Below are 20734 nucleotides of genomic sequence, written 5' to 3'. Positions count from 1 at the left end.
TAACTCAAAAGCAAGGACGTGTCGGAATTTTCTACACCGTATGGCACCATTCCACATGGGTAGAATATTTCATTTCGTAACCAAAACAATTACTCGTAAACGTAGCCTCGAGAGACGCATCAAGCTCGGAAGCCGTAAGGCGCATACAGAGTCGACGGCGTATCATTGCTGCCCCGCATGAAGTTGCTTGTGCTTTGTAATGACGAAGCTTAAAAGTGCACTGCCATTATGCGGCGAATTGGCGACTAACAGACGCTTCTTAACTATACTTTCGTAAACTAGAACTTCTACACAGCAGATATACTACAGATACCCTAGCAGCTGCATCCACCGGTACGGTGTTACGGAACTGTAAGGAGCCTGTAGCTCCTATACTATGTATTAAATGCGCTCCGAGAAGACTCGGTGTAAATGACCTTTATCTCTATAAGAAACATTTCGAACCTTCAACGCCCCTATTGCTCGCTGTCATTATTCACCTCGCAATTCTATTAGCATTTCTTCACGATATTTTTCTAAACAGTGCATAGCACACATATTTTTCCGAGGTATTGTTCCAGAGCATTCAAGTCAACACAGAAAACCGTTTACATGAAGGTGCTTGTGGCTGAATGTCTGAAGATACGTGTACAGGAGATCTTGGCACTTCCGTATTCTGAGCTCTATGTATGGGCATTAATGGGACTAAAAAGGGCATGGTGGTATACATCACAGTAAACTGCGAAGAAGGCGCTGTGAAAGACATATGCATAGGTTATACATGGCAGGATCAAGGAAGCCCAAACTGGGCGGCGCTTACTCTATACAATCTGACGCAAGTTTGCCCAGGGTAACAGTTTTCTACATCTACACAACATGGGTCGCTTAACTGTTAGTAGTTATCTCACTGAGTGAGAAAGGAAATCTCAAACCATTGTATCAACCATTCCAATGAACGCCATTTTCGTTTCTTCATGTTTTTGTGGTGCAGGTACAGCACGCGTAAGTCGGACAAACTCATATACAGCTTATAGCTGCGTAGTCGTCATTGGGGTAGTGGGCCTCAACCCTGGTGGCGAGTTTCCCCACTCATCATCATGAGTGTATTTGTTGTTGTTGTTGTTATAGCTGTGTATACAAATGTGTCTGAAAAAGGTCGGGTGGTCTTCTGGTCTCTCTTTGATACATGGACATCCCCTGGTGCGGCCTTTGACAGTTCTGGACGTGAAGCTCCACGGCCAAATTTCTCATCTCTTCACGTAAGCTGCTCACTATCTGGCTTCGTAGATGAGCCAGTTCTTCTGGAGTAAGAATTCCTCCGTAGATCATCATTGGCGGAGTTCCTGATTGATGAGCTTGAGGAGAGGGCGGGAGGTGGTGGGGGACTTCCAGGTACGTTGGTGAAGTAACACCTCCAGGGGCTCGGAGGATGTCTCTTCTGAGCGCGTTCAGTTGACTGACGTTGTGGGCTGCTTCCCGTTTGCGGTCCTCACGGAGCTCAAACCTTAGCAATACACAAAATAAATATTTTCTTTCAAATCACTATCGTTTTTTTTTTTTTTAGCTTCGAATCGAGTATGTCATAGTAACGGCGATAATACATGGGTATTCAACGCAGAAGTCCGTACCTAAGGCTGGAGATATCTTGCTTGATTTCAAGAAGGTCATCCTCGCTTACTCCGTCTTGGCGAAGCTGCTTCTTTGCCCGGTGAATGTATCTGTTAACTAAACGTTTCATGACCTCCTGGTAAAAGCAAAGGGCATAACACAAGTCGTTACTCTCCAAACCTGATTCATTCTGTTATGAAGTAGCCGCACACCTGAGACACTGGACAAAAGAATACTCGTATTATTCTGGACTCAGGAGAGAGTAGGGCATTGAGCTCCTTGTGGAAATTAACGTCAACGTAAAGTGTCACCAAACGGCGTACATCTTTTAGTTTTAACAAGTGAGGAGGGAGAAAGATGCCGTTCGAAATTATGGTTGGCTGGGAGCGTGCTGTGCCCTCAAGTTCCGCTTGAAGAATGCAACTTTTAAGCAGCTGTTCAATGGGGACTGAACACAAGCAAAGAGAGATGCGTGCATACCCCTTTCAAAGAATGACGCTTAATCTATTGTGTAAGGCCGCACGGAATGCACGGCAGGCGAATTTTCAATGGGTTTGACGAAATTTATTGTACTGCAACAGCAAAGAAATCCAAGGGGGATACTGGAGCAACCTAACGATTAAGCCATTGGAAATAATCATACACGTAGCAAGAAATGCCATATTAATACCTACTTGTGTTTTGACGTCTTACGTTTTTCTTTTTTTTTTGAAATTTGGAGGAAAAAATGACATTTTATGGCAGAAGTGCTATGGGGAGGTAAAGCCGGGCGATATGGTGCGAAACAGAAAATTTTTGGGTGAAAAAAAAAAGAGAAAGAAGCGCTTCTCGTACCTCAGATGAACACAAGATTGGGAGCAGCACTGCTGAGTGGGAAATGTTTAGCATTCTTCAGTACCCCATGGGTGGCTGAATTCGCACTGTGGGGAGTTCCATTCACGGGGCTTATCGGATTGTATCGCAAGTGGCCATGATGCAAATGGGGGCTAAAAACGAGTGTTACCAGGTTTAGCCGCAAGGGTTATTAACTGAAACCCTGCCTATTCACGCAAATCAAGTATCACTGTCGAAAAATGAAGCGGATCATCTTCAACTAATCATCATATTATTTCGCGTTGGGACACATTGCATTAAATCATACTTCTTAGAGTTGTGTAAACTGGTCATCTGTTTCCTTCCTACTGAAATTTTATTCATTAATCGTGTACAGCAGCAAAGATTGTTTCCAGAAAATGGGCTCTGCATCTCACACACTTTACTCTAATAACATAACGACCGCGTTTGTAATACCCATAACGTGACCTAATCTAACCTGGGCGACAGATGCATATTCTCCAACGTGTGCAATATGCAGAATGTGACCTAATGTAGCCTCGGCCACGGATGCGGTCTCAAACGCGTGCACTACGCAAAACGTTACCTATAGCATAGCGTCGGCGACGGATGGAGTCTCTAACGTGTGCATACGGAAAACGTGACCTAGTCTAACCTCAGTGAAGGATTCACTCCACAACGTTTGTAATACCCATAACGTAACCTGGTCTAACCTGGGCGACAGATGCATATTCTCCAACGTGTCCAATACGCAGAATGTGACCTAATGTAGCCTCGGCCACGGATGCGGTCTCAAACGCATGCACTACGGAAAACGTTGCCTATAGCATAGCGTCGGCGACGGATGGAGCCTCCTACGTGTGCATACGAAAAACGTGACCTCGTCTAACCTCAGTGAAGGATTCACTCCACAACGTTTGTAATACCCATAACGTGACCTAGTCTAACCTGAGCGACAGATGCATATTCTTCAACGTGTGCAATACGCGGAATGTGACCTAATGTAGCCTCGGCCACCGATGCGGTCTCAAACGCATGCTCTACGCAAAACGTTACCTATAGTATAGTGTCGGGGACAGATGGAGTCTCCAACGTGCATACGGAAAACGTGACATAGTCTAACCTCAGTGAACGATTGAGTCCCGAACGTTTGTAATACTATAACGTGACCTAGTCTAACCTGGGCGACAGATGCATGTTCTCCAATGTGTGCAATACGCAGAATGTGACCTAATGTAGCCTCGGCCACGGATGCGGTCTCAAACGCATGCACTACGCAAAACGTTGCCTATAGCATAGCGTCGACGACGGATGGAGTCTCCAACGTGTGCATACGGAAAACGTGACCTAGTCTAACCTCAGTGAAGGATTCAGTCCCCCAACGTTTGCAATACCCATAACGTGATATAGTCTAACCTGGGCGATTGATGCATATTCTCCATATTCTCCAACGTGTGCAGTATATACAGAATGTGACCTAATCTAGCCTCGGCCACGGATGAGTCTCAAACCCGTGCACTTCGCAAAACGTTGCCTATAGCATAGCGTCGGCGACGGATGGAGTCTCCAACGTGTGCATACGGAAAACGTGAGCTAGTCTAACCTCACTGAAGGATTCCGTCCCCCAACGTTTGCAATACCCATAACGTGACCTAGACTAACCTGGGCGATAGATGCATATTCTCCAATGTGTGCAATACGCAGAATGTGACCTAATGTAGCCTCGGCCATGGATTCGGTCTCAAACGCATGCACTACGCAAAACGTTACCTATAGTATAGTGTCGGGGACATATGGAGTCTCCAATGTGCATACGGAAAACGTGACATAGTCTAACCTCAGTGAAGGATTCAGTCCCCAACGTGTGTAATACTCATAACGTGACCTACTCTAACCTCGGCGAGAGATGCACATTCTCCATATTCTCTAACGTGTGCAATACGCAGAATGTGACCTAATCTAGCCTCGGCCACTGGTGCGGTCTCAAACGCATGCACTACGCAAAACATTGCCTATAGCATAGCGTCAGCGACGGATGGAGTCTCCAACGTGTGCATACGGAAAACTTGACCTAGTCTAACCTCAGTGAAGGATTCAGTCTCCCAACGTTTGCAATGCCCATAACGTGACCTAGTCTAACCCGGGGCCACAGATGCATATTCTCCAACGTGTGCAATACGCAGAATGTGACCTAATGTAGCCTCGGCCGCGGATCCGGTCTCAAACGCATGCACTACGCAAAACGTTGCTTATAGCATAACGTCGGCGACGGATGGAGTCTCCAACGTGTGCATACGGAAAACGTGACCTAGTCTAACCTCAGTGAAGGATTCAGTCTCCCAACGTTTGCAATACTCATAACGTGACCTAATCTAACCTGGGCGACAGATGCATATTCTACAACGTGTGCAATACGCAGAATGTGACCTAATGTAGCCTCGGCCACGGATCCGGTCTCAAACGCATGGAACTACGCAAAACGTTACCTATAGTATAGCGTCGGCGACGGATGGAGTCTCCAACGTGTGCATACGGAAAACGTGACCTAGTCTAACCTCAGTGAAGGATTCAGTCTCCCAACGTTTGCAATACCCTTAAGGTGACCTAGTCTAACCTGGGCGACAGATGCATATTCTACAACGTGTGCAATACGTAGAATGTGACCTAATGTAGCCTCGGCTTTAGATCCGGTCTCAAACGCATGCACTACGCAAAACGTTCCCTATAGCATAGCGTCGGCGACGGATGGAGTCTCCAACGTGTGCATACGGAAAACGTGACCTAGTCTAACCTCAGTAAAGGATTCAGTCCCCCAACGTTTGCAATACCCATAACGTGACCTAGTCTAACCTGGGCGATAGATGCATATTCTCCAACGTGTGCAATACATCAGCATGTGACCTAATGTAGCCTCGGCCACGGATGCGGTCTCAAACGCATGCACTGCGCAAAACGTTACCTACTGTATAGTGTCGGCGACGGATGGAGTCTCCAACGTGTGCATAGGGAAAACGTGACGTAGCCTAACCTCAGTGAAGGATTCAGTCCCCAACGTTTGTAATACCCATAACGTAAGCTACTCTAACCTCGGCGAGAGATGCATATTCTACATATTCTCCAACGTGTGCAATACGCAGAATGTGACCTAATCTAGCCTCGGCCACGGATGCGGTCTCAAACGCATGCACTACGCAAAACATTGCCTATAGCATAGCGTCGACGACGGATGGAGTCTCCAACGTGTGCATACGGAAAACATGACCTAGTCTAACCTCAGTGAGGGATTCAGTCCCCCAACGTTTGCAATACCCATAACGTGACCTAGTCTAACCTGGGCTATTGATGCATATTCTCGAACGTGTGCAATACGCAGAATGTGACGGCGTCGGCCACGGATGCGGTCTCAAACGCATGCACTACGCAAAACGTTGCCTATAGCACAGCGTCGGTGACGGATGGAGTCTCCAACGTGTGCACACGGAAAACGTGCACTAATCTAACCTCAGTGAAGGATTCAGTCCCCCAACGTTCGCAATACCCATAACGTGACCTAGTCTAACCTGGGCGATCGATGCACATTCTCCATATTCTCCCACGTGTGCAATATACAGAATGTGACGTAATGTACCCTCGGCCACGGATGAGTCTCAAACCCGTGTACTACGCAAAACGTTACCTATAGTATAGCGTCGACGACGGATGGAGTCTCCAACATGTGCATACGGAAAAGGTGACCTAGTCTAACCTGAGTGAAGGATTGAAGTCTCGCAACGTTTGCAATACCCATAACGTGACCTAGTCTAACCTGGGCGAAAGATACATATACTTCAACGTGTACAATACGCAGAATGTGACCTAATGTAGCCTCGGGCTCGGATGCGGTCTCAAACGCATGCACTACGCAAAACATTACCTACAGTATAGTGTCGGCGACGGATGGAGTCTCCAACGTGTGCATAGGGAAAACGTGACCTAGTCTCACCTCAGTGAAGGATTCAGTCCCCCAACGTTTGCAATACCCATAACGCGACCTAGTCTAACCTGGGCGACAGATGCATATTCTACAACGTGTGCTATACGCAGAATGTGACCTAATGTAGCCTCGGCCACGGATCCGGTCTCAAACGCATGCACTACGCAAAACGTTACCTACAGTATAGTGTCGGCAACGGATGGAGTCTCCAACGTGCACACGGAAAACGTGACATAGTCTAACCTCAGTGAAGGATTCAGTCCCCAACCTGTGTAATACTCATAACGTGGCCTACTCTAACCTCAGCGAGAGATGCATATTCTTCATATTCTCCAACGTGTGCAATACGCAGAATGTGACCTAATCTAGCCTCGGCCACGGATGCGGTCTCAAACGCATGCACTACGCAAAACATTGCCTATAGCATAGCGTCGACGACGGATAGAGTCTCCAACGTGTGCATACGGAAAACATGACCTAGTCTAACCTCAGTGAAGGATTCAGTCCCCCAACGTTTGCAATACCCATAACGTGACCTAGTCTAACCTGGGTGATTGATGCATATTCTCCATATTCTCCAACGTGTGCAGTATATACAGAATGTGACCTAATGTAGCCTCGGGCACGGATGAGTCTCAAACCCATGCACTTCGCAAAACGTTACCTATGGAATAGCGTCGGCGACGGATGGAGTCTCCAACGTGTACATACGGAAAACGTGACCTAGTCTAACCTCAGTGAAGGATTCAGTCCCCCAACGTTTGCAATACCCATAACGTGACCTAGTCTAACCTGGGCGATTGATGCATATTCTCCATATTCTCCAACGTGTGCAATATACAGAATGTGACCTGATGTAGCCTCGGCCACGGATGAGTATCAAACCCGTTCACTACGCAAAACGTTACCTACAGTATAGCGTCGGCGACGGATGGAGTCTCCAACGTGTGCATACGGAAAACGTGACCTAGTCTAACCTCAGTGAAGGATTCAGTCTCCCAACGTTTGCAATGCCCATAACGTGACCTAGTCTAACCCGGGGCCACAGATGCATATTCTCCAACGTGTGCAATACGCAGAATGTGACCTAATGTAGCCTCGGCCGCGGATCCGGTCTCAAACGCATGCACTACGCAAAACGTTGCTTATAGCATAACGTCGGCGACGGATGGAGTCTCCAACGTGTGCATACGGAAAACGTGACCTAGTCTAACCTCAGTGAAGGATTCAGTCTCCCAACGTTTGCAATACTCATAACGTGACCTAATCTAACCTGGGCGACAGATGCATATTCTACAACGTGTGCAATACGCAGAATGTGACCTAATGTAGCCTCGGCCACGGATCCGGTCTCAAACGCATGGAACTACGCAAAACGTTACCTATAGTATAGCGTCGGCGACGGATGGAGTCTCCAACGTGTGCATACGGAAAACGTGACCTAGTCTAACCTCAGTGAAGGATTCAGTCTCCCAACGTTTGCAATACCCTTAAGGTGACCTAGTCTAACCTGGGCGACAGATGCATATTCTACAACGTGTGCAATACGTAGAATGTGACCTAATGTAGCCTCGGCTTTAGATCCGGTCTCAAACGCATGCACTACGCAAAACGTTCCCTATAGCATAGCGTCGGCGACGGATGGAGTCTCCAACGTGTGCATACGGAAAACGTGACCTAGTCTAACCTCAGTAAAGGATTCAGTCCCCCAACGTTTGCAATACCCATAACGTGACCTAGTCTAACCTGGGCGATAGATGCATATTCTCCAACGTGTGCAATACATCAGCATGTGACCTAATGTAGCCTCGGCCACGGATGCGGTCTCAAACGCATGCACTGCGCAAAACGTTACCTACTGTATAGTGTCGGCGACGGATGGAGTCTCCAACGTGTGCATAGGGAAAACGTGACGTAGCCTAACCTCAGTGAAGGATTCAGTCCCCAACGTTTGTAATACCCATAACGTAAGCTACTCTAACCTCGGCGAGAGATGCATATTCTACATATTCTCCAACGTGTGCAATACGCAGAATGTGACCTAATCTAGCATCGGCCACGGATGCGGTCTCAAACGCATGCACTACGCAAAACATTGCCTATAGCATAGCGTCGACGACGGATGGAGTCTCCAACGTGTGCATACGGAAAACATGACCTAGTCTAACCTCAGTGAGGGATTCAGTCCCCCAACGTTTGCAATACCCATAACGTGACCTAGTCTAACCTGGGCTATTGATGCATATTCTCGAACGTGTGCAATACGCAGAATGTGACGGCGTCGGCCACGGATGCGGTCTCAAACGCATGCACTACGCAAAACGTTGCCTATAGCACAGCGTCGGTGACGGATGGAGTCTCCAACGTGTGCACACGGAAAACGTGCACTAATCTAACCTCAGTGAAGGATTCAGTCCCCCAACGTTCGCAATACCCATAACGTGACCTAGTCTAACCTGGGCGATCGATGCACATTCTCCATATTCTCCCACGTGTGCAATATACAGAATGTGACGTAATGTACCCTCGGCCACGGATGAGTCTCAAACCCGTGTACTACGCAAAACGTTACCTATAGTATAGCGTCGACGACGGATGGAGTCTCCAACATGTGCATACGGAAAAGGTGACCTAGTCTAACCTGAGTGAAGGATTGAAGTCTCGCAACGTTTGCAATACCCATAACGTGACCTAGTCTAACCTGGGCGAAAGATACATATACTTCAACGTGTACAATACGCAGAATGTGACCTAATGTAGCCTCGGGCTCGGATGCGGTCTCAAACGCATGCACTACGCAAAACATTACCTACAGTATAGTGTCGGCGACGGATGGAGTCTCCAACGTGTGCATAGGGAAAACGTGACCTAGTCTCACCTCAGTGAAGGATTCAGTCCCCCAACGTTTGCAATACCCATAACGCGACCTAGTCTAACCTGGGCGACAGATGCATATTCTACAACGTGTGCTATACGCAGAATGTGACCTAATGTAGCCTCGGCCACGGATCCGGTCTCAAACGCATGCACTACGCAAAACGTTACCTACAGTATAGTGTCGGCAACGGATGGAGTCTCCAACGTGCACACGGAAAACGTGACATAGTCTAACCTCAGTGAAGGATTCAGTCCCCAACCTGTGTAATACTCATAACGTGGCCTACTCTAACCTCAGCGAGAGATGCATATTCTTCATATTCTCCAACGTGTGCAATACGCAGAATGTGACCTAATCTAGCCTCGGCCACGGATGCGGTCTCAAACGCATGCACTACGCAAAACATTGCCTATAGCATAGTGTCGACGACGGATAGAGTCTCCAACGTGTGCATACGGAAAACATGACCTAGTCTAACCTCAGTGAAGGATTCAGTCCCCCAACGTTTGCAATACCCATAACGTGACCTAGTCTAACCTGGGTGATTGATGCATATTCTCCATATTCTCCAACGTGTGCAGTATATACAGAATGTGACCTAATGTAGCCTCGGGCACGGATGAGTCTCAAACCCATGCACTTCGCAAAACGTTACCTATGGAATAGCGTCGGCGACGGATGGAGTCTCCAACGTGTACATACGGAAAACGTGACCTAGTCTAACCTCAGTGAAGGATTCAGTCCCCCAACGTTTGCAATACCCATAACGTGACCTAGTCTAACCTGGGCGATTGATGCATATTCTCCATATTCTCCAACGTGTGCAATATACAGAATGTGACCTGATGTAGCCTCGGCCACGGATGAGTATCAAACCCGTTCACTACGCAAAACGTTACCTACAGTATAGCGTCGGCGACGGATGGAGTCTCCAACGTGTGCATACGGACAACGTGACCTAGTCTAACCTCAGTGAAGGATTCAGTCTCCCAACGTTTGCAATACCCATAACGTAACCTAGTCTAAGCTGGGCGACACATGCATATTCTACAACGTGTGCAATACGCAGAATGTGACCTAATGTAGCCTCGGCCACGGATCCGGTTTCAAACGCATGCGCTACGCAAAACGTTGCCGATAGCATAGCTTTGGCGATAGATGGAGTCTCTAACGTGTGCATACGGAAAACGTGACCTAGTCTAACATCAGTGAAGGATTCAGTCCCCAACGTTTGTAATACCATAACGTGACCTAGTCTAACCTGGGCGAAAGATGCATATTCTCCAATGTGTGCAATACGCAGAATGTGAGGGCCACGGATGCGGTCTCAAACGCATGCACTACGCAAAACATTGCCTATAGCATAGCGTCGGTGACGGATGTAGTCTCCAACGTGTGCACACGGAAAACGTGAACTAGTCTAACCTCAGTGAAGGATTCAGTCCCCCAACGTTCGCAATACCCATAACGTGACCTAGTCTAACCTGGGCGATCGATGCATATTCTCCATATTCTCCCACGTGTGCAATATACAGAATGTGACCTAATGTAGCCTCGGCCACGGATGAGTCTCGAACCCGTGCACTACGCAAAACGTTGCCTATAGTATAGCGTCGACGACGGATGGAGTCCCCAACGTGTGCATACGGAAAACGTGCCCTAGTCTAACATCAGTGAAGGATTCAGTCCCCAATGTTTGTAATACCCATAACGTGACCCAGTCTAACCTGGGCGACAGATGCATATTCTCCAACGTGTGCAATACACAGAATGTGACCTAATGTAGCCTCGGCCGCGGATCCGGTCTCAAACGCATGCACTACGCAAAACGTTGCTTATAGCATAGCGTCGGCGACGGATGGAGTCTCCAACGTGTGCATACAGAAAACGTGACCTAGTATAACCACAGTGAAGGATTCAGTCCCCCAACGTTTGCAATACCCATAACGTGACCTAGTCTAACCTGGGCGATCGATGCATATTCTCCATATTCTCCAACGTGTGCAGTATACAGAATGTGACCTAATGTAGCCTCGGCCACGGAGCCGGTCTCAAACGCATGCACTACGCAAAACGTTGCCTATAGCATAGCGTCGGCGACGGATGGAGTCTCCAACGTGTGCATACAGAAAACGTGACCTAGTCTATCCTCAGTGAAGGATTCAGTCCCCAACGTTTGTAATACCCATAACGTGACCTAGTGTAACCTCGGCAACAGATGCATATTCTCCAACGTGTGCAATACGCAGAATGTGACCTAATGTAGCCTCGGCCGCGGATTCGGTCTCAAACGCATGCACTACGCAAAACGTTGCCTATTGGATAGCGTCGGCGACGGAGGGAGTCTCCAATGTGTGCATACGGAAAACGTGACCTAGTCTAACTTCAGTGAAGGATTCAGTCTCCCAACGTTTGCAATACCCATAACGTGACCTAGTCTAACCTGCGCGACAGATGCATATTCTCCAACGTGTGCAATACGCAGAGTGTGACCTAATGTAGCCTCGGCCACGGATCCGGTCTCAAACGCATGCACTACGCAAAACGTTGCCTATAGCATAGCGTCGGCGACGGATGGAGTCTCCAACGTGTACATACGAAAAACGTGCCCTAGTCTAACATCAGTGAAGGATTCAGTCCCCAACGTTTGTAATACCAATAACGTGACCTAGTCTAACCTGGGCGACAGATGCATATTCTCCAAAGTGTGCAATACGCAGAATGTGACCTAATGTAGCCTCGGCCGCGGATTCGGTCTCAAACGCATGCACTACGCAAAACGTTGCCTATTGGATAGCGTCGGCGACGGAGGGAGTCTCCAACGTGTGCATACGGAAAACGTGACCTAGTCTAACCTCAGTGAAGGATTCAGTCCCCCAACGTTTGCAATACCCATAACGCGACCTAGTCTAACCTGGGCGACAGATGCATATTCTACAACGTGTGCTATACGCAGAATGTGACCTAATGTAGCCTCGGCCACGGATCTGGTCTCAAACGCATGCACTACGCAAAACGTTACCTACAGTATAGTGTCGGCAACGGATGGAGTCTCCAACGTGTGCATAGGGAAAACGTGACGTAGCCTAACCTCAGTGAACGATTCAGTCCCCAACGTTTGTAATACCCATAACGTGACCTAGTGTAACCTCGGCAACAGATGCATATTCTCCAACGTGTGAAATACGCAGAATGTGACCTAATGCAGCCTCGGCCGCGGATCCGGTCTCAAACGCATGCACTACGCAAAACGTTGCCTATAGCATAGCGTCGGCGACGGCTGAAGTATCCAACATGTGCATACGGAAAACGTGACCTAGTCTAACCTCAGTGAAGGATTCAGTCCCCCAACGTTTGCAATACCCGTAACGTGACCTTGTCTAACCTGGGCGACAGATGCATATTCTACAACGTGAGCAATACGCAGAATGTGACCTAATGTAGCCTCGGCCACGGATCCAGTCTCAAACGCATGCACTACGCAAAATGTTACCTACAGTATAGTGTCGGCGACGGATGGAGTCTCCAACGTGTGCATAGGGAAAACGCGACGTAGCCTAACCTCAGTGAAGGATTCAGTCCCCAACGTTTGTAATACCCATAACGTGACCTAGTGTAACCTGGGCAACAGATTCATATTCTCCAACGTGTGCAATACGCAGAATGTACCCTAATGTAGCCTCGGCGACGGATCCGGTCTGAAACGCATGCACTACGCAAAACGTTGCCTATAGCATAGCGTCGGCGACGGATGGAGTCTCCAACGTGTACATACGGAAAACGTGACCTAGTCTAACCTCAGTGAAGGATTCAGTCCCCCAACGTTTGCAATACCCATAACGTGACCTAGTCTAACCTGGGCGATTGATGCATATTCTCCATATTCTCCAACGTGTGCAATATACAGAATGTGACCTGATGTAGCCTCGGCCACGGATGAGTATCAAACCCGTTCACTACGCAAAACGTTACCTATAGTATAGCGTCGGCGACGGATGGAGTCTCCAACGTGTGCATACGGACAACGTGACCTAGTCTAACCTCAGTGAAGGATTCAGTCTCCCAACGTTTGCAATACCCATAACGTGACCTAGTCTAACCTGGGCGACACATGCATATTCTACAACGTGTGCAATACGCAGAAAGTGACCTAATGTAGCCTCGGCCACGGATCCGGTTTCAAACGCATGCGCTACGCAAAACGTTGCCTATAGCATAGCTTTGGCGACGGATGGAGTCTCTAACGTGTGCATACGGAAAACGTGACCTAGTCTAACATCAGTGAACGATTCAGTCCCCAACGTTTGTAATACCATAACGTGACCTAGTCTAACCTGGGCGAAAGATGCACATTCTCCAATGTGTGCAATACGCAGAATGTGAGGGCCTCGGCCACGGATGCGGTCTCAAACGCATGCACTACGCAAAACGTTGCCTATAGCATAGCGTCGGTGACGGATGTAGTCTCCAACGTGTGCACACGGAAAACGTGAACTAGTCTAACCTCAGTGAAGGATTCAGTCCCCCAACGTTCGCAATACCCATAACGTGACCTAGTCTAACCTGGGCGATCGATGCATATTCTCCATATTCTCCCACGTGTGCAATATACAGAATGTGACCTAATGTAGCCTCGGCCACGGATGAGTCTCGAACCCGTGCACTACGCAAAACGTTACCTATAGTATAGCGTCGACGACGGATGGAGTCCCCAACGTGTGCATACGGAAAACGTGCCCTAGTCTAACATCAGTGAAGGATTCAGTCCCCAACGTTTGTAATACCCATAACGTGACCTAGTCTAACCTGGGCGACAGATGCATATTCTCCAACGTGTGTAATACACATAATGTGACCTAATGTAGCCTCGGCCGCGGATCCGGTCTCAAACGCATGCACTATGCAAAACGTTGCTTATAGCATAGCGTCGGCGACGGATGGAGTCTCCAACGTGTGCATACAGAAAACGTGACCTAGTCTAACCACAGTGAAGGATTCAGTCCCCCAACGTTTGCAATACCCATAACGTGACCTAGTCTAACCTGGGCGATCGATGCATATTCTCCATATTCTCCAACGTGTGCAATATACAGAATGTGACCTAATGTAGCCTCGGCCACGGATCCGGTCTCAAACGCATGCACTACGCAAAACGTTGCCTATAGCATAGCGTCGGCGACGAATGGAGTCTCCAACGTGTGCATACAGAAAACGTGACCTAGTCTATCCTCAGTGAAGGATTCAGTCCCCAACGTTTGTAATACCCATAACGTGACCTAGTGTAACCTTTGGCAACAGATGCATATTCTCCAACGTGTGCAATACGCAGAGTGTGACCTAATGTAGCCTCGGCCACGGATCCGGTCTCAAACGCATGCACTACGCAAAACGTTGCCTATAGCATAGCGTCGGCGACGGATGGAGTCTCCAACGTGTACATACGAAAAACGTGCCCTAGTCTAACATCAGTGAAGGATTCAGTCCCCAACGTTTGTAATACCCATAACGTGACCTAGTCTAACCTGGGCGACAGATGCATATTCTCCAACGTGTGCAATACGCAGAATGTGACCTAATGTAGCCTCGGCCGCGGATCCGGTCTCAAACGCATGCACTACGCAAAACGTTGCCTATTGGATAGCGTCGGCGACGGAGGGAGTCTCCAACGTGTGCATACGGAAAACGTGACCTAGTCTAACCTCAGTGAAGGATTCAGTCCCCCAACGTTTGCAATACCCATAACGCGACCTAGTCTAACCTGGGCGACAGATGCATATTCTACAACGTGTGCTATACGCAGAATGTGACCTAATGTAGCCTCGGCCACGGATCCGGTCTCAAACGCATGCACTACGCAAAACGTTACCTAGAGTATAGTGTCGGCGACGGATGGAGTCTCCAACGTGTGCATAGGGAAAACGCGACGTAGCCTAACCTCAGTGAAGGATTCAGTCCCCAACGTTTGTAATACCCATAACGTGACCTAGTGTAACCTGGGCAACAGATTCATATTCTCCAACGTGTGCAATACGCAGGATGTACCCTAATGTAGCCTCGGCGACGGATCCGGTCTCAAACGCATGCACTACGCAAAACGTTGCCTATAGCATAGCGTCGGCGACGGATGGAGTCTCCAACGTGTACATACGGAAAACGTGCCCTAGTCTAACATCAGTGAAGGATTCAGTCCCCAACGTTTGTAATACCCACAACGTGACCTAGTCTAACCTGGACGACAGATGCATATTCTCCAGTGTGTGCAATACGCATAATGTGACGGCCTCGGCCGCGGATGCGGTCTCAAACGTATGCACTACGCAAAACGTTGCCTATAGCATAGCGTCGGCGACGGATGGAGTCTCCAACGTGTGCATACGGAAAACGTGACCCAGTCTAACCTCAGTGAAGGATTCAGTTCCCCAACGTTTGCAATACCCATAACGTGACCTAGTCTAACCTGGGCGATAGATGCATATTCTCCAACGTGTGCAATACGCAGAATGTGACCTAATGTAGCCTCGGCCGCGGATCCGGTCTCAAACGCATGCACTACGAAAAAACGTTGCCTATTGGATAGCGTCGGCGACGGAGGGAGTCTCCAACGTGTGCATACGGAAAACGTGACCTAGTCTAACCTCAGTGAAGGATTCAGTCCCCCAACGTTTGCAATACCCATAACGCGACCTAGTCTAACCTGGGCGACAGATGCATATTCTACAACGTGTGCTATACGCAGAATGTGACCTAATGTAGCCTCGGCCACGGATTCGGTCTCAAACGCATGCACTACGCAAAACGTTACCTACAGTATAGTGTCGGCAATGGATGGAGTCTCCAACGTGTGCATAGGGAAAACGTGACGTAGCCTAACCTCAGTGAAGGATTCAGTCCCCAACGTTTGTAATACCCATAACGTGACCTAGTGTAACCTCGGCAACAGATGCATATTCTCCAACGTGTGAAATACGCAGAATGTGACCTAATGCAGCCTCGGCCGCGGATCCGGTCTCAAACGCATGCACTACGCAAAACGTTGCCTATAGCACAGCGTCGGCGACGGCTGAAGTATCCAACATGTGCATACGGAAAACGTGACCTAGTCTAACCTCAGTGAAGGATTCAGTCCCCCAACGTTTGCAATACCCATAACGTGACCTAGTCTAACCTGGGCGACAGATGCATATTCTACAACGTGAGCAATACGCAGAATGTGACCTAATGTAGCCTCGGCCACGGATCCAGTCTCAAACGCATGCACTACGCAAAACGTTACCTACAGTATAGTGTCGGCGACGGATGGAGTCTCCAACGTGTGCATAGGGAAAACGCGACGTAGCCTAACCTCAGTGAAGGATTCAGTACCCAACGTTTGTAATACCCATAACGTGACCTAGTGTAACCTGGGCAACAGATTCATATTCTCCAACGTGTGCAATAGGCAGAATGTACCCTAATGTAGCCTCGGCGACGGATCCGGTCTGAAACGCATGCACTACGCAAAACGTTGCCTATAGCATAGCGTCGGCGACGGATGGAGTCTCCAACGTGTACATACGGAAAACGTGACCTAGTCTAACCTCAGTGAAGGATTCAGTCCCCCAACGTTTGCAATACCCATAACGTGACCTAGTCTAACCTGGGCGATTGATGCATATTCTCCATATTCTCCAACGTGTGCATTATACAGAATGTGACCTGATGTAGCCTCGGCCACGGATGAGTATCAAACCCGTTCACTACGCAAAACGTTACCTATAGTATAGCGTCGGCGACGGATGGAGTCTTCAACGTGTGCATACGGACAACGTGACCTAGTCTAATCTCAGTGAAGGATTCAGTCCCCAACGTTTGTAATACCCATAACGTGACCTAGTCTAACCTGGGCGACAGATGCATATTCTCCAACGTGTGCAATACACAGAATGTGACCTAATGTAGCCTCGGCCGCGGATCCGGTCTCAAACGCATGCACTACGCAAAACGTTGTCTATAGCATAGCGTCGGCGACGGATGGAGTCTCCAACGTGTGCATACAGAAAACGTGACCTAGTCTATCCTCAGTGAAGGATTCAGTCCCCAACGTTTGTAATACCCATAACGTGACCTAGTGTAACCTCGGCAACAGATGCATATTCTCCAACGTGTGAAATACGCAGAATGTGACCTAATGTAGCCTCTGCCACGGATCCGGTCTCAAACGCATGCACTATGCAAAACGTTATCTATAGTTTAGCGTCGGCGACAGATGGAGTCTCCAATGTGTGCATACGGAAAACGTGACCTAGTCTAACTTCAGTGAAGGATTCAGTCTCCCAACGTTTGCAATACCCATAACGTGACCTAGTCTAACCTGGGCGGCAGATGCATATTCTCCAACGTGTGCAATACGCAGAGTGTGACCTAATGTAGCCTCGGCCACGGATCCGGTCTCAAACGCATGCACTACGCAAAACGTTGCCTATAGCATAGCGTCGGCGACGGATGGAGTCTCCAACGTGTACATACGAAAAACGTGCCCTAGTCTAACATCAGTGAAGGATTCAGTCCCCAACGTTTGTAATACCCATAACGTGACCTAGTCTAACCTGGGCGACAGATGCATATTCTCCAACGTGTGCAATACGCAGAATGTGACCTAATGTAGCCTCGGCCGCAGATCCGGTCTCAAACGCATGCACTACGCAAAACGTTGCCTATTGGATAGCGTCGGCGACGGAGGGAGTCTCCAACGTGTGCATACGGAAAACGTGACCTAGTCTCACCTCAGTGAAGGATTCAGTCCCCCAACGTTTGCAATACCCATAACGCGACCTAGTCTAACCTGGGCGACAGATGCATATTCTACAACGTGTGCTATACGCAGAATGTGACCTAATGTAGCCTCGGCCACGGATCCGGTCTCAAACGCATGCACTACGCAAAACGTTACCTACAGTATAGTGTCGGCAACGGATGGAGTCTCCAACGTGTGCATAGGGAAAACGTGACGTAGCCTAACCTCAGTGAAGGATTCAGTCCCCAACGTTTGTAATACCCATAACGTGACCTAGTGTAACCTCGGCAACAGATGCATATTCTCCAACGTGTGAAATACGCAGAATGTGACCTAATGCAGCCTCGGCCGCGGATCCGGTCTCAAACGCATGCACTACGCAAAACGTTGCCTATAGCATAGCGTCGGCGACGGCTGAAGTATCCAACATGTGCATACGGAAAACGTGGCCTAGTCTAACCTCAGTGAAGGATTCAGTCCCCCAACGTTTGCAATACCCATAACGTGACCTAGTCTAACCTGGGCGACAGATGCATATTCTACAACGTGTGCAATACGCAGAATGTGACCTAATGTAGCCTCGGCCACGGATCCAGTCTCAAACGCATGCACTACGCAAAACGTTACCTACAGTATAGTGTCGGCGACGGATGGAGTCTCCAACGTGTGCATAGGGAAAACGCGACGTAGCCTAACCTCAGTGAAGGATTCAGTCCCCAACGTTTGTAATATTCATAACGTGACCTAGTGTAACCTGGGCAACAGATTCATATTCTCCAACGTGTGCAATACGCAGAATGTACCCTAATGTAGCCTCGGCGACGGATCCAGTCTGAAACGCATGCACTACGCAAAACGTTGCCTATAGGATAGCGTCGGCGACGGATGGAGTCTCCAACGTGTACATACGGAAAACGTGCCCTAGTCTAACATCAGTGAAGGATTCAGTCCCCAACGTTTGTAATACCCACAACGTGACCTAGTCTAACCTGGACGACAGATGCATATTCTCCAGTGTGTGCAATACGCATAATGTGACGGCCTCGGCCACGGATGCGGTCTCAAACGCATGCACTACGCAAAACGTTGCCTATAGCATAGCGTCGGCGACGGATGGAGTCTCCAACGTGTGCATACGGAAAACGTGACCCAGTCTAACCTCAGTGAAGGATTCAGTTCCCCAACGTTTGCAATACCCATAACGTGACCTAGTCTAACCTGGGCGATAGATGCATATTCTCCAACGTGTGCAATACGCAGAATGTGACCTAATGTAGCCTCGGCCACGGATGCGGTCTCAAACGCATGCACTACGCAAAACGTTACCTACAGTATAGTGTCGGCGACGGATGGAGTCTCCAACGTGTACATACGGAAAACGTGACCTAGTCTAACCTCAGTGAAGGATTCAGTCCCCCAACGTTTGCAATACCCATAACGTGACCTAGTCTAACCTGGGCGATTGATGCATATTCTCCATATTCTCCAACGTGTGCAATATACAGAATGTGACCTGATGTAGCCTCGGCCACGGATGAGTATCAAACCCGTTCACTACGCAAAACGTTACCTATAGTATAGCGTCGGCGACGGATGGAGTCTCCAACGTGTGCATACGGACAACGTGACCTAGTCTAACCTCAGTGAAGGATTCAGTCTCCCAACGTTTGCAATACCCATAACGTGACCTAGTCTAACCTGGGCGACACATGCATATTCTACAACGTGTGCAATACGCAGAATATCACCTAATGTAGCCTCGGCCACGGATGCGGTCTCAAACGCATGCACTACGCAAAACGTTGCCTATAGCATAGCGTCGGTGACGGATGTAGTCTCCAACGTGTGCATACGGAAAACGTGACCCAGTCTAACCTCAGTGAAGGATTCAGTTCCCCAACATTTGCAATACCCATAACGTGACCTAGTCTAACCTGGGCGATAGATGCATATTCTCCAACGTGTGCTATACGCAGAATGTGACCTAATGTAGCCTCGGCCACGGATGCGGTCTCAAACGCATGCACTACGCAAAACGTTACCTACAGTATAGTGTCGGCGACGGATGGAGTCTCCAACGTGTACATACGGAAAACGTGACCTAGTCTAACCTCAGTGAAGGATTCAGTCCCCCAACGTTTGCAATACCCATAACGTGACCTAGTCTAACCTGGGCGATTGATGCATATTCTCCATATTCTCCAACGTGTGCAATATACAGAATGTGACCTGATGTAGCCTCGGCCACGGATGAGTATCAAACCCGTTCACTACGCAAAACGTTACCTATAGTATAGCGTCGGCGACGGATGGAGTCTCCAACGTGTGCATACGGACAACGTGACCTAGTCTAACCTCAGTGAAGGATTCAGTCTCCCAACGTTTGCAATACCCATAACGTGACCTAGTCTAACCTGGGCGACACATGCATATTCTACAACGTGTGCAATACGCAGAATATCACCTAATGTAGCCTCGGCCACGGATGCGGTCTCAAACGCATGCACTACGCAAAACGTTGCCTATAGCATAGCGTCGGTGACGGATGTAGTCTCCAACGTGTGCATACGGAAAACGTGACCCAGTCTAACCTCAGTGAAGGATTCAGTTCCCCAACATTTGCAATACCCATAACGTGACCTAGTCTAACCTGGGCGATAGATGCATATTCTCCAACGTGTGCTATACG

At 48.6% G+C, this 20734-nt stretch overlaps 1 protein-coding gene across 1 annotated transcript in view; it reads right to left on the bottom strand.

Annotated features, from left to right (window-relative positions):
• Positions 1–931: 931 nt before the first annotated feature.
• Positions 932–20734, bottom strand: part of LOC135395754 (transient-receptor-potential-like protein) — a 141106-nt gene continuing 121303 nt past the window's right edge. The window contains exons 8-9 of the mRNA XM_064626848.1: positions 1608–1723; positions 932–1483 (exon numbers count right to left, since the gene is read on the bottom strand). Coding sequence (XP_064482918.1) covers positions 1102–1483; positions 1608–1723 — 498 coding nt within the window. The 3' untranslated portion in view covers positions 932–1101. The remainder of the gene's footprint in view (positions 1484–1607; positions 1724–20734) is intronic.

This window comes from Ornithodoros turicata, chromosome 5, assembly GCF_037126465.1.
Source record: "Ornithodoros turicata isolate Travis chromosome 5, ASM3712646v1, whole genome shotgun sequence".
NCBI lineage: Eukaryota > Metazoa > Arthropoda > Arachnida > Ixodida > Argasidae > Ornithodoros > Ornithodoros turicata.
This window is presented reverse-complemented; position numbering and strand designations above follow the sequence as displayed.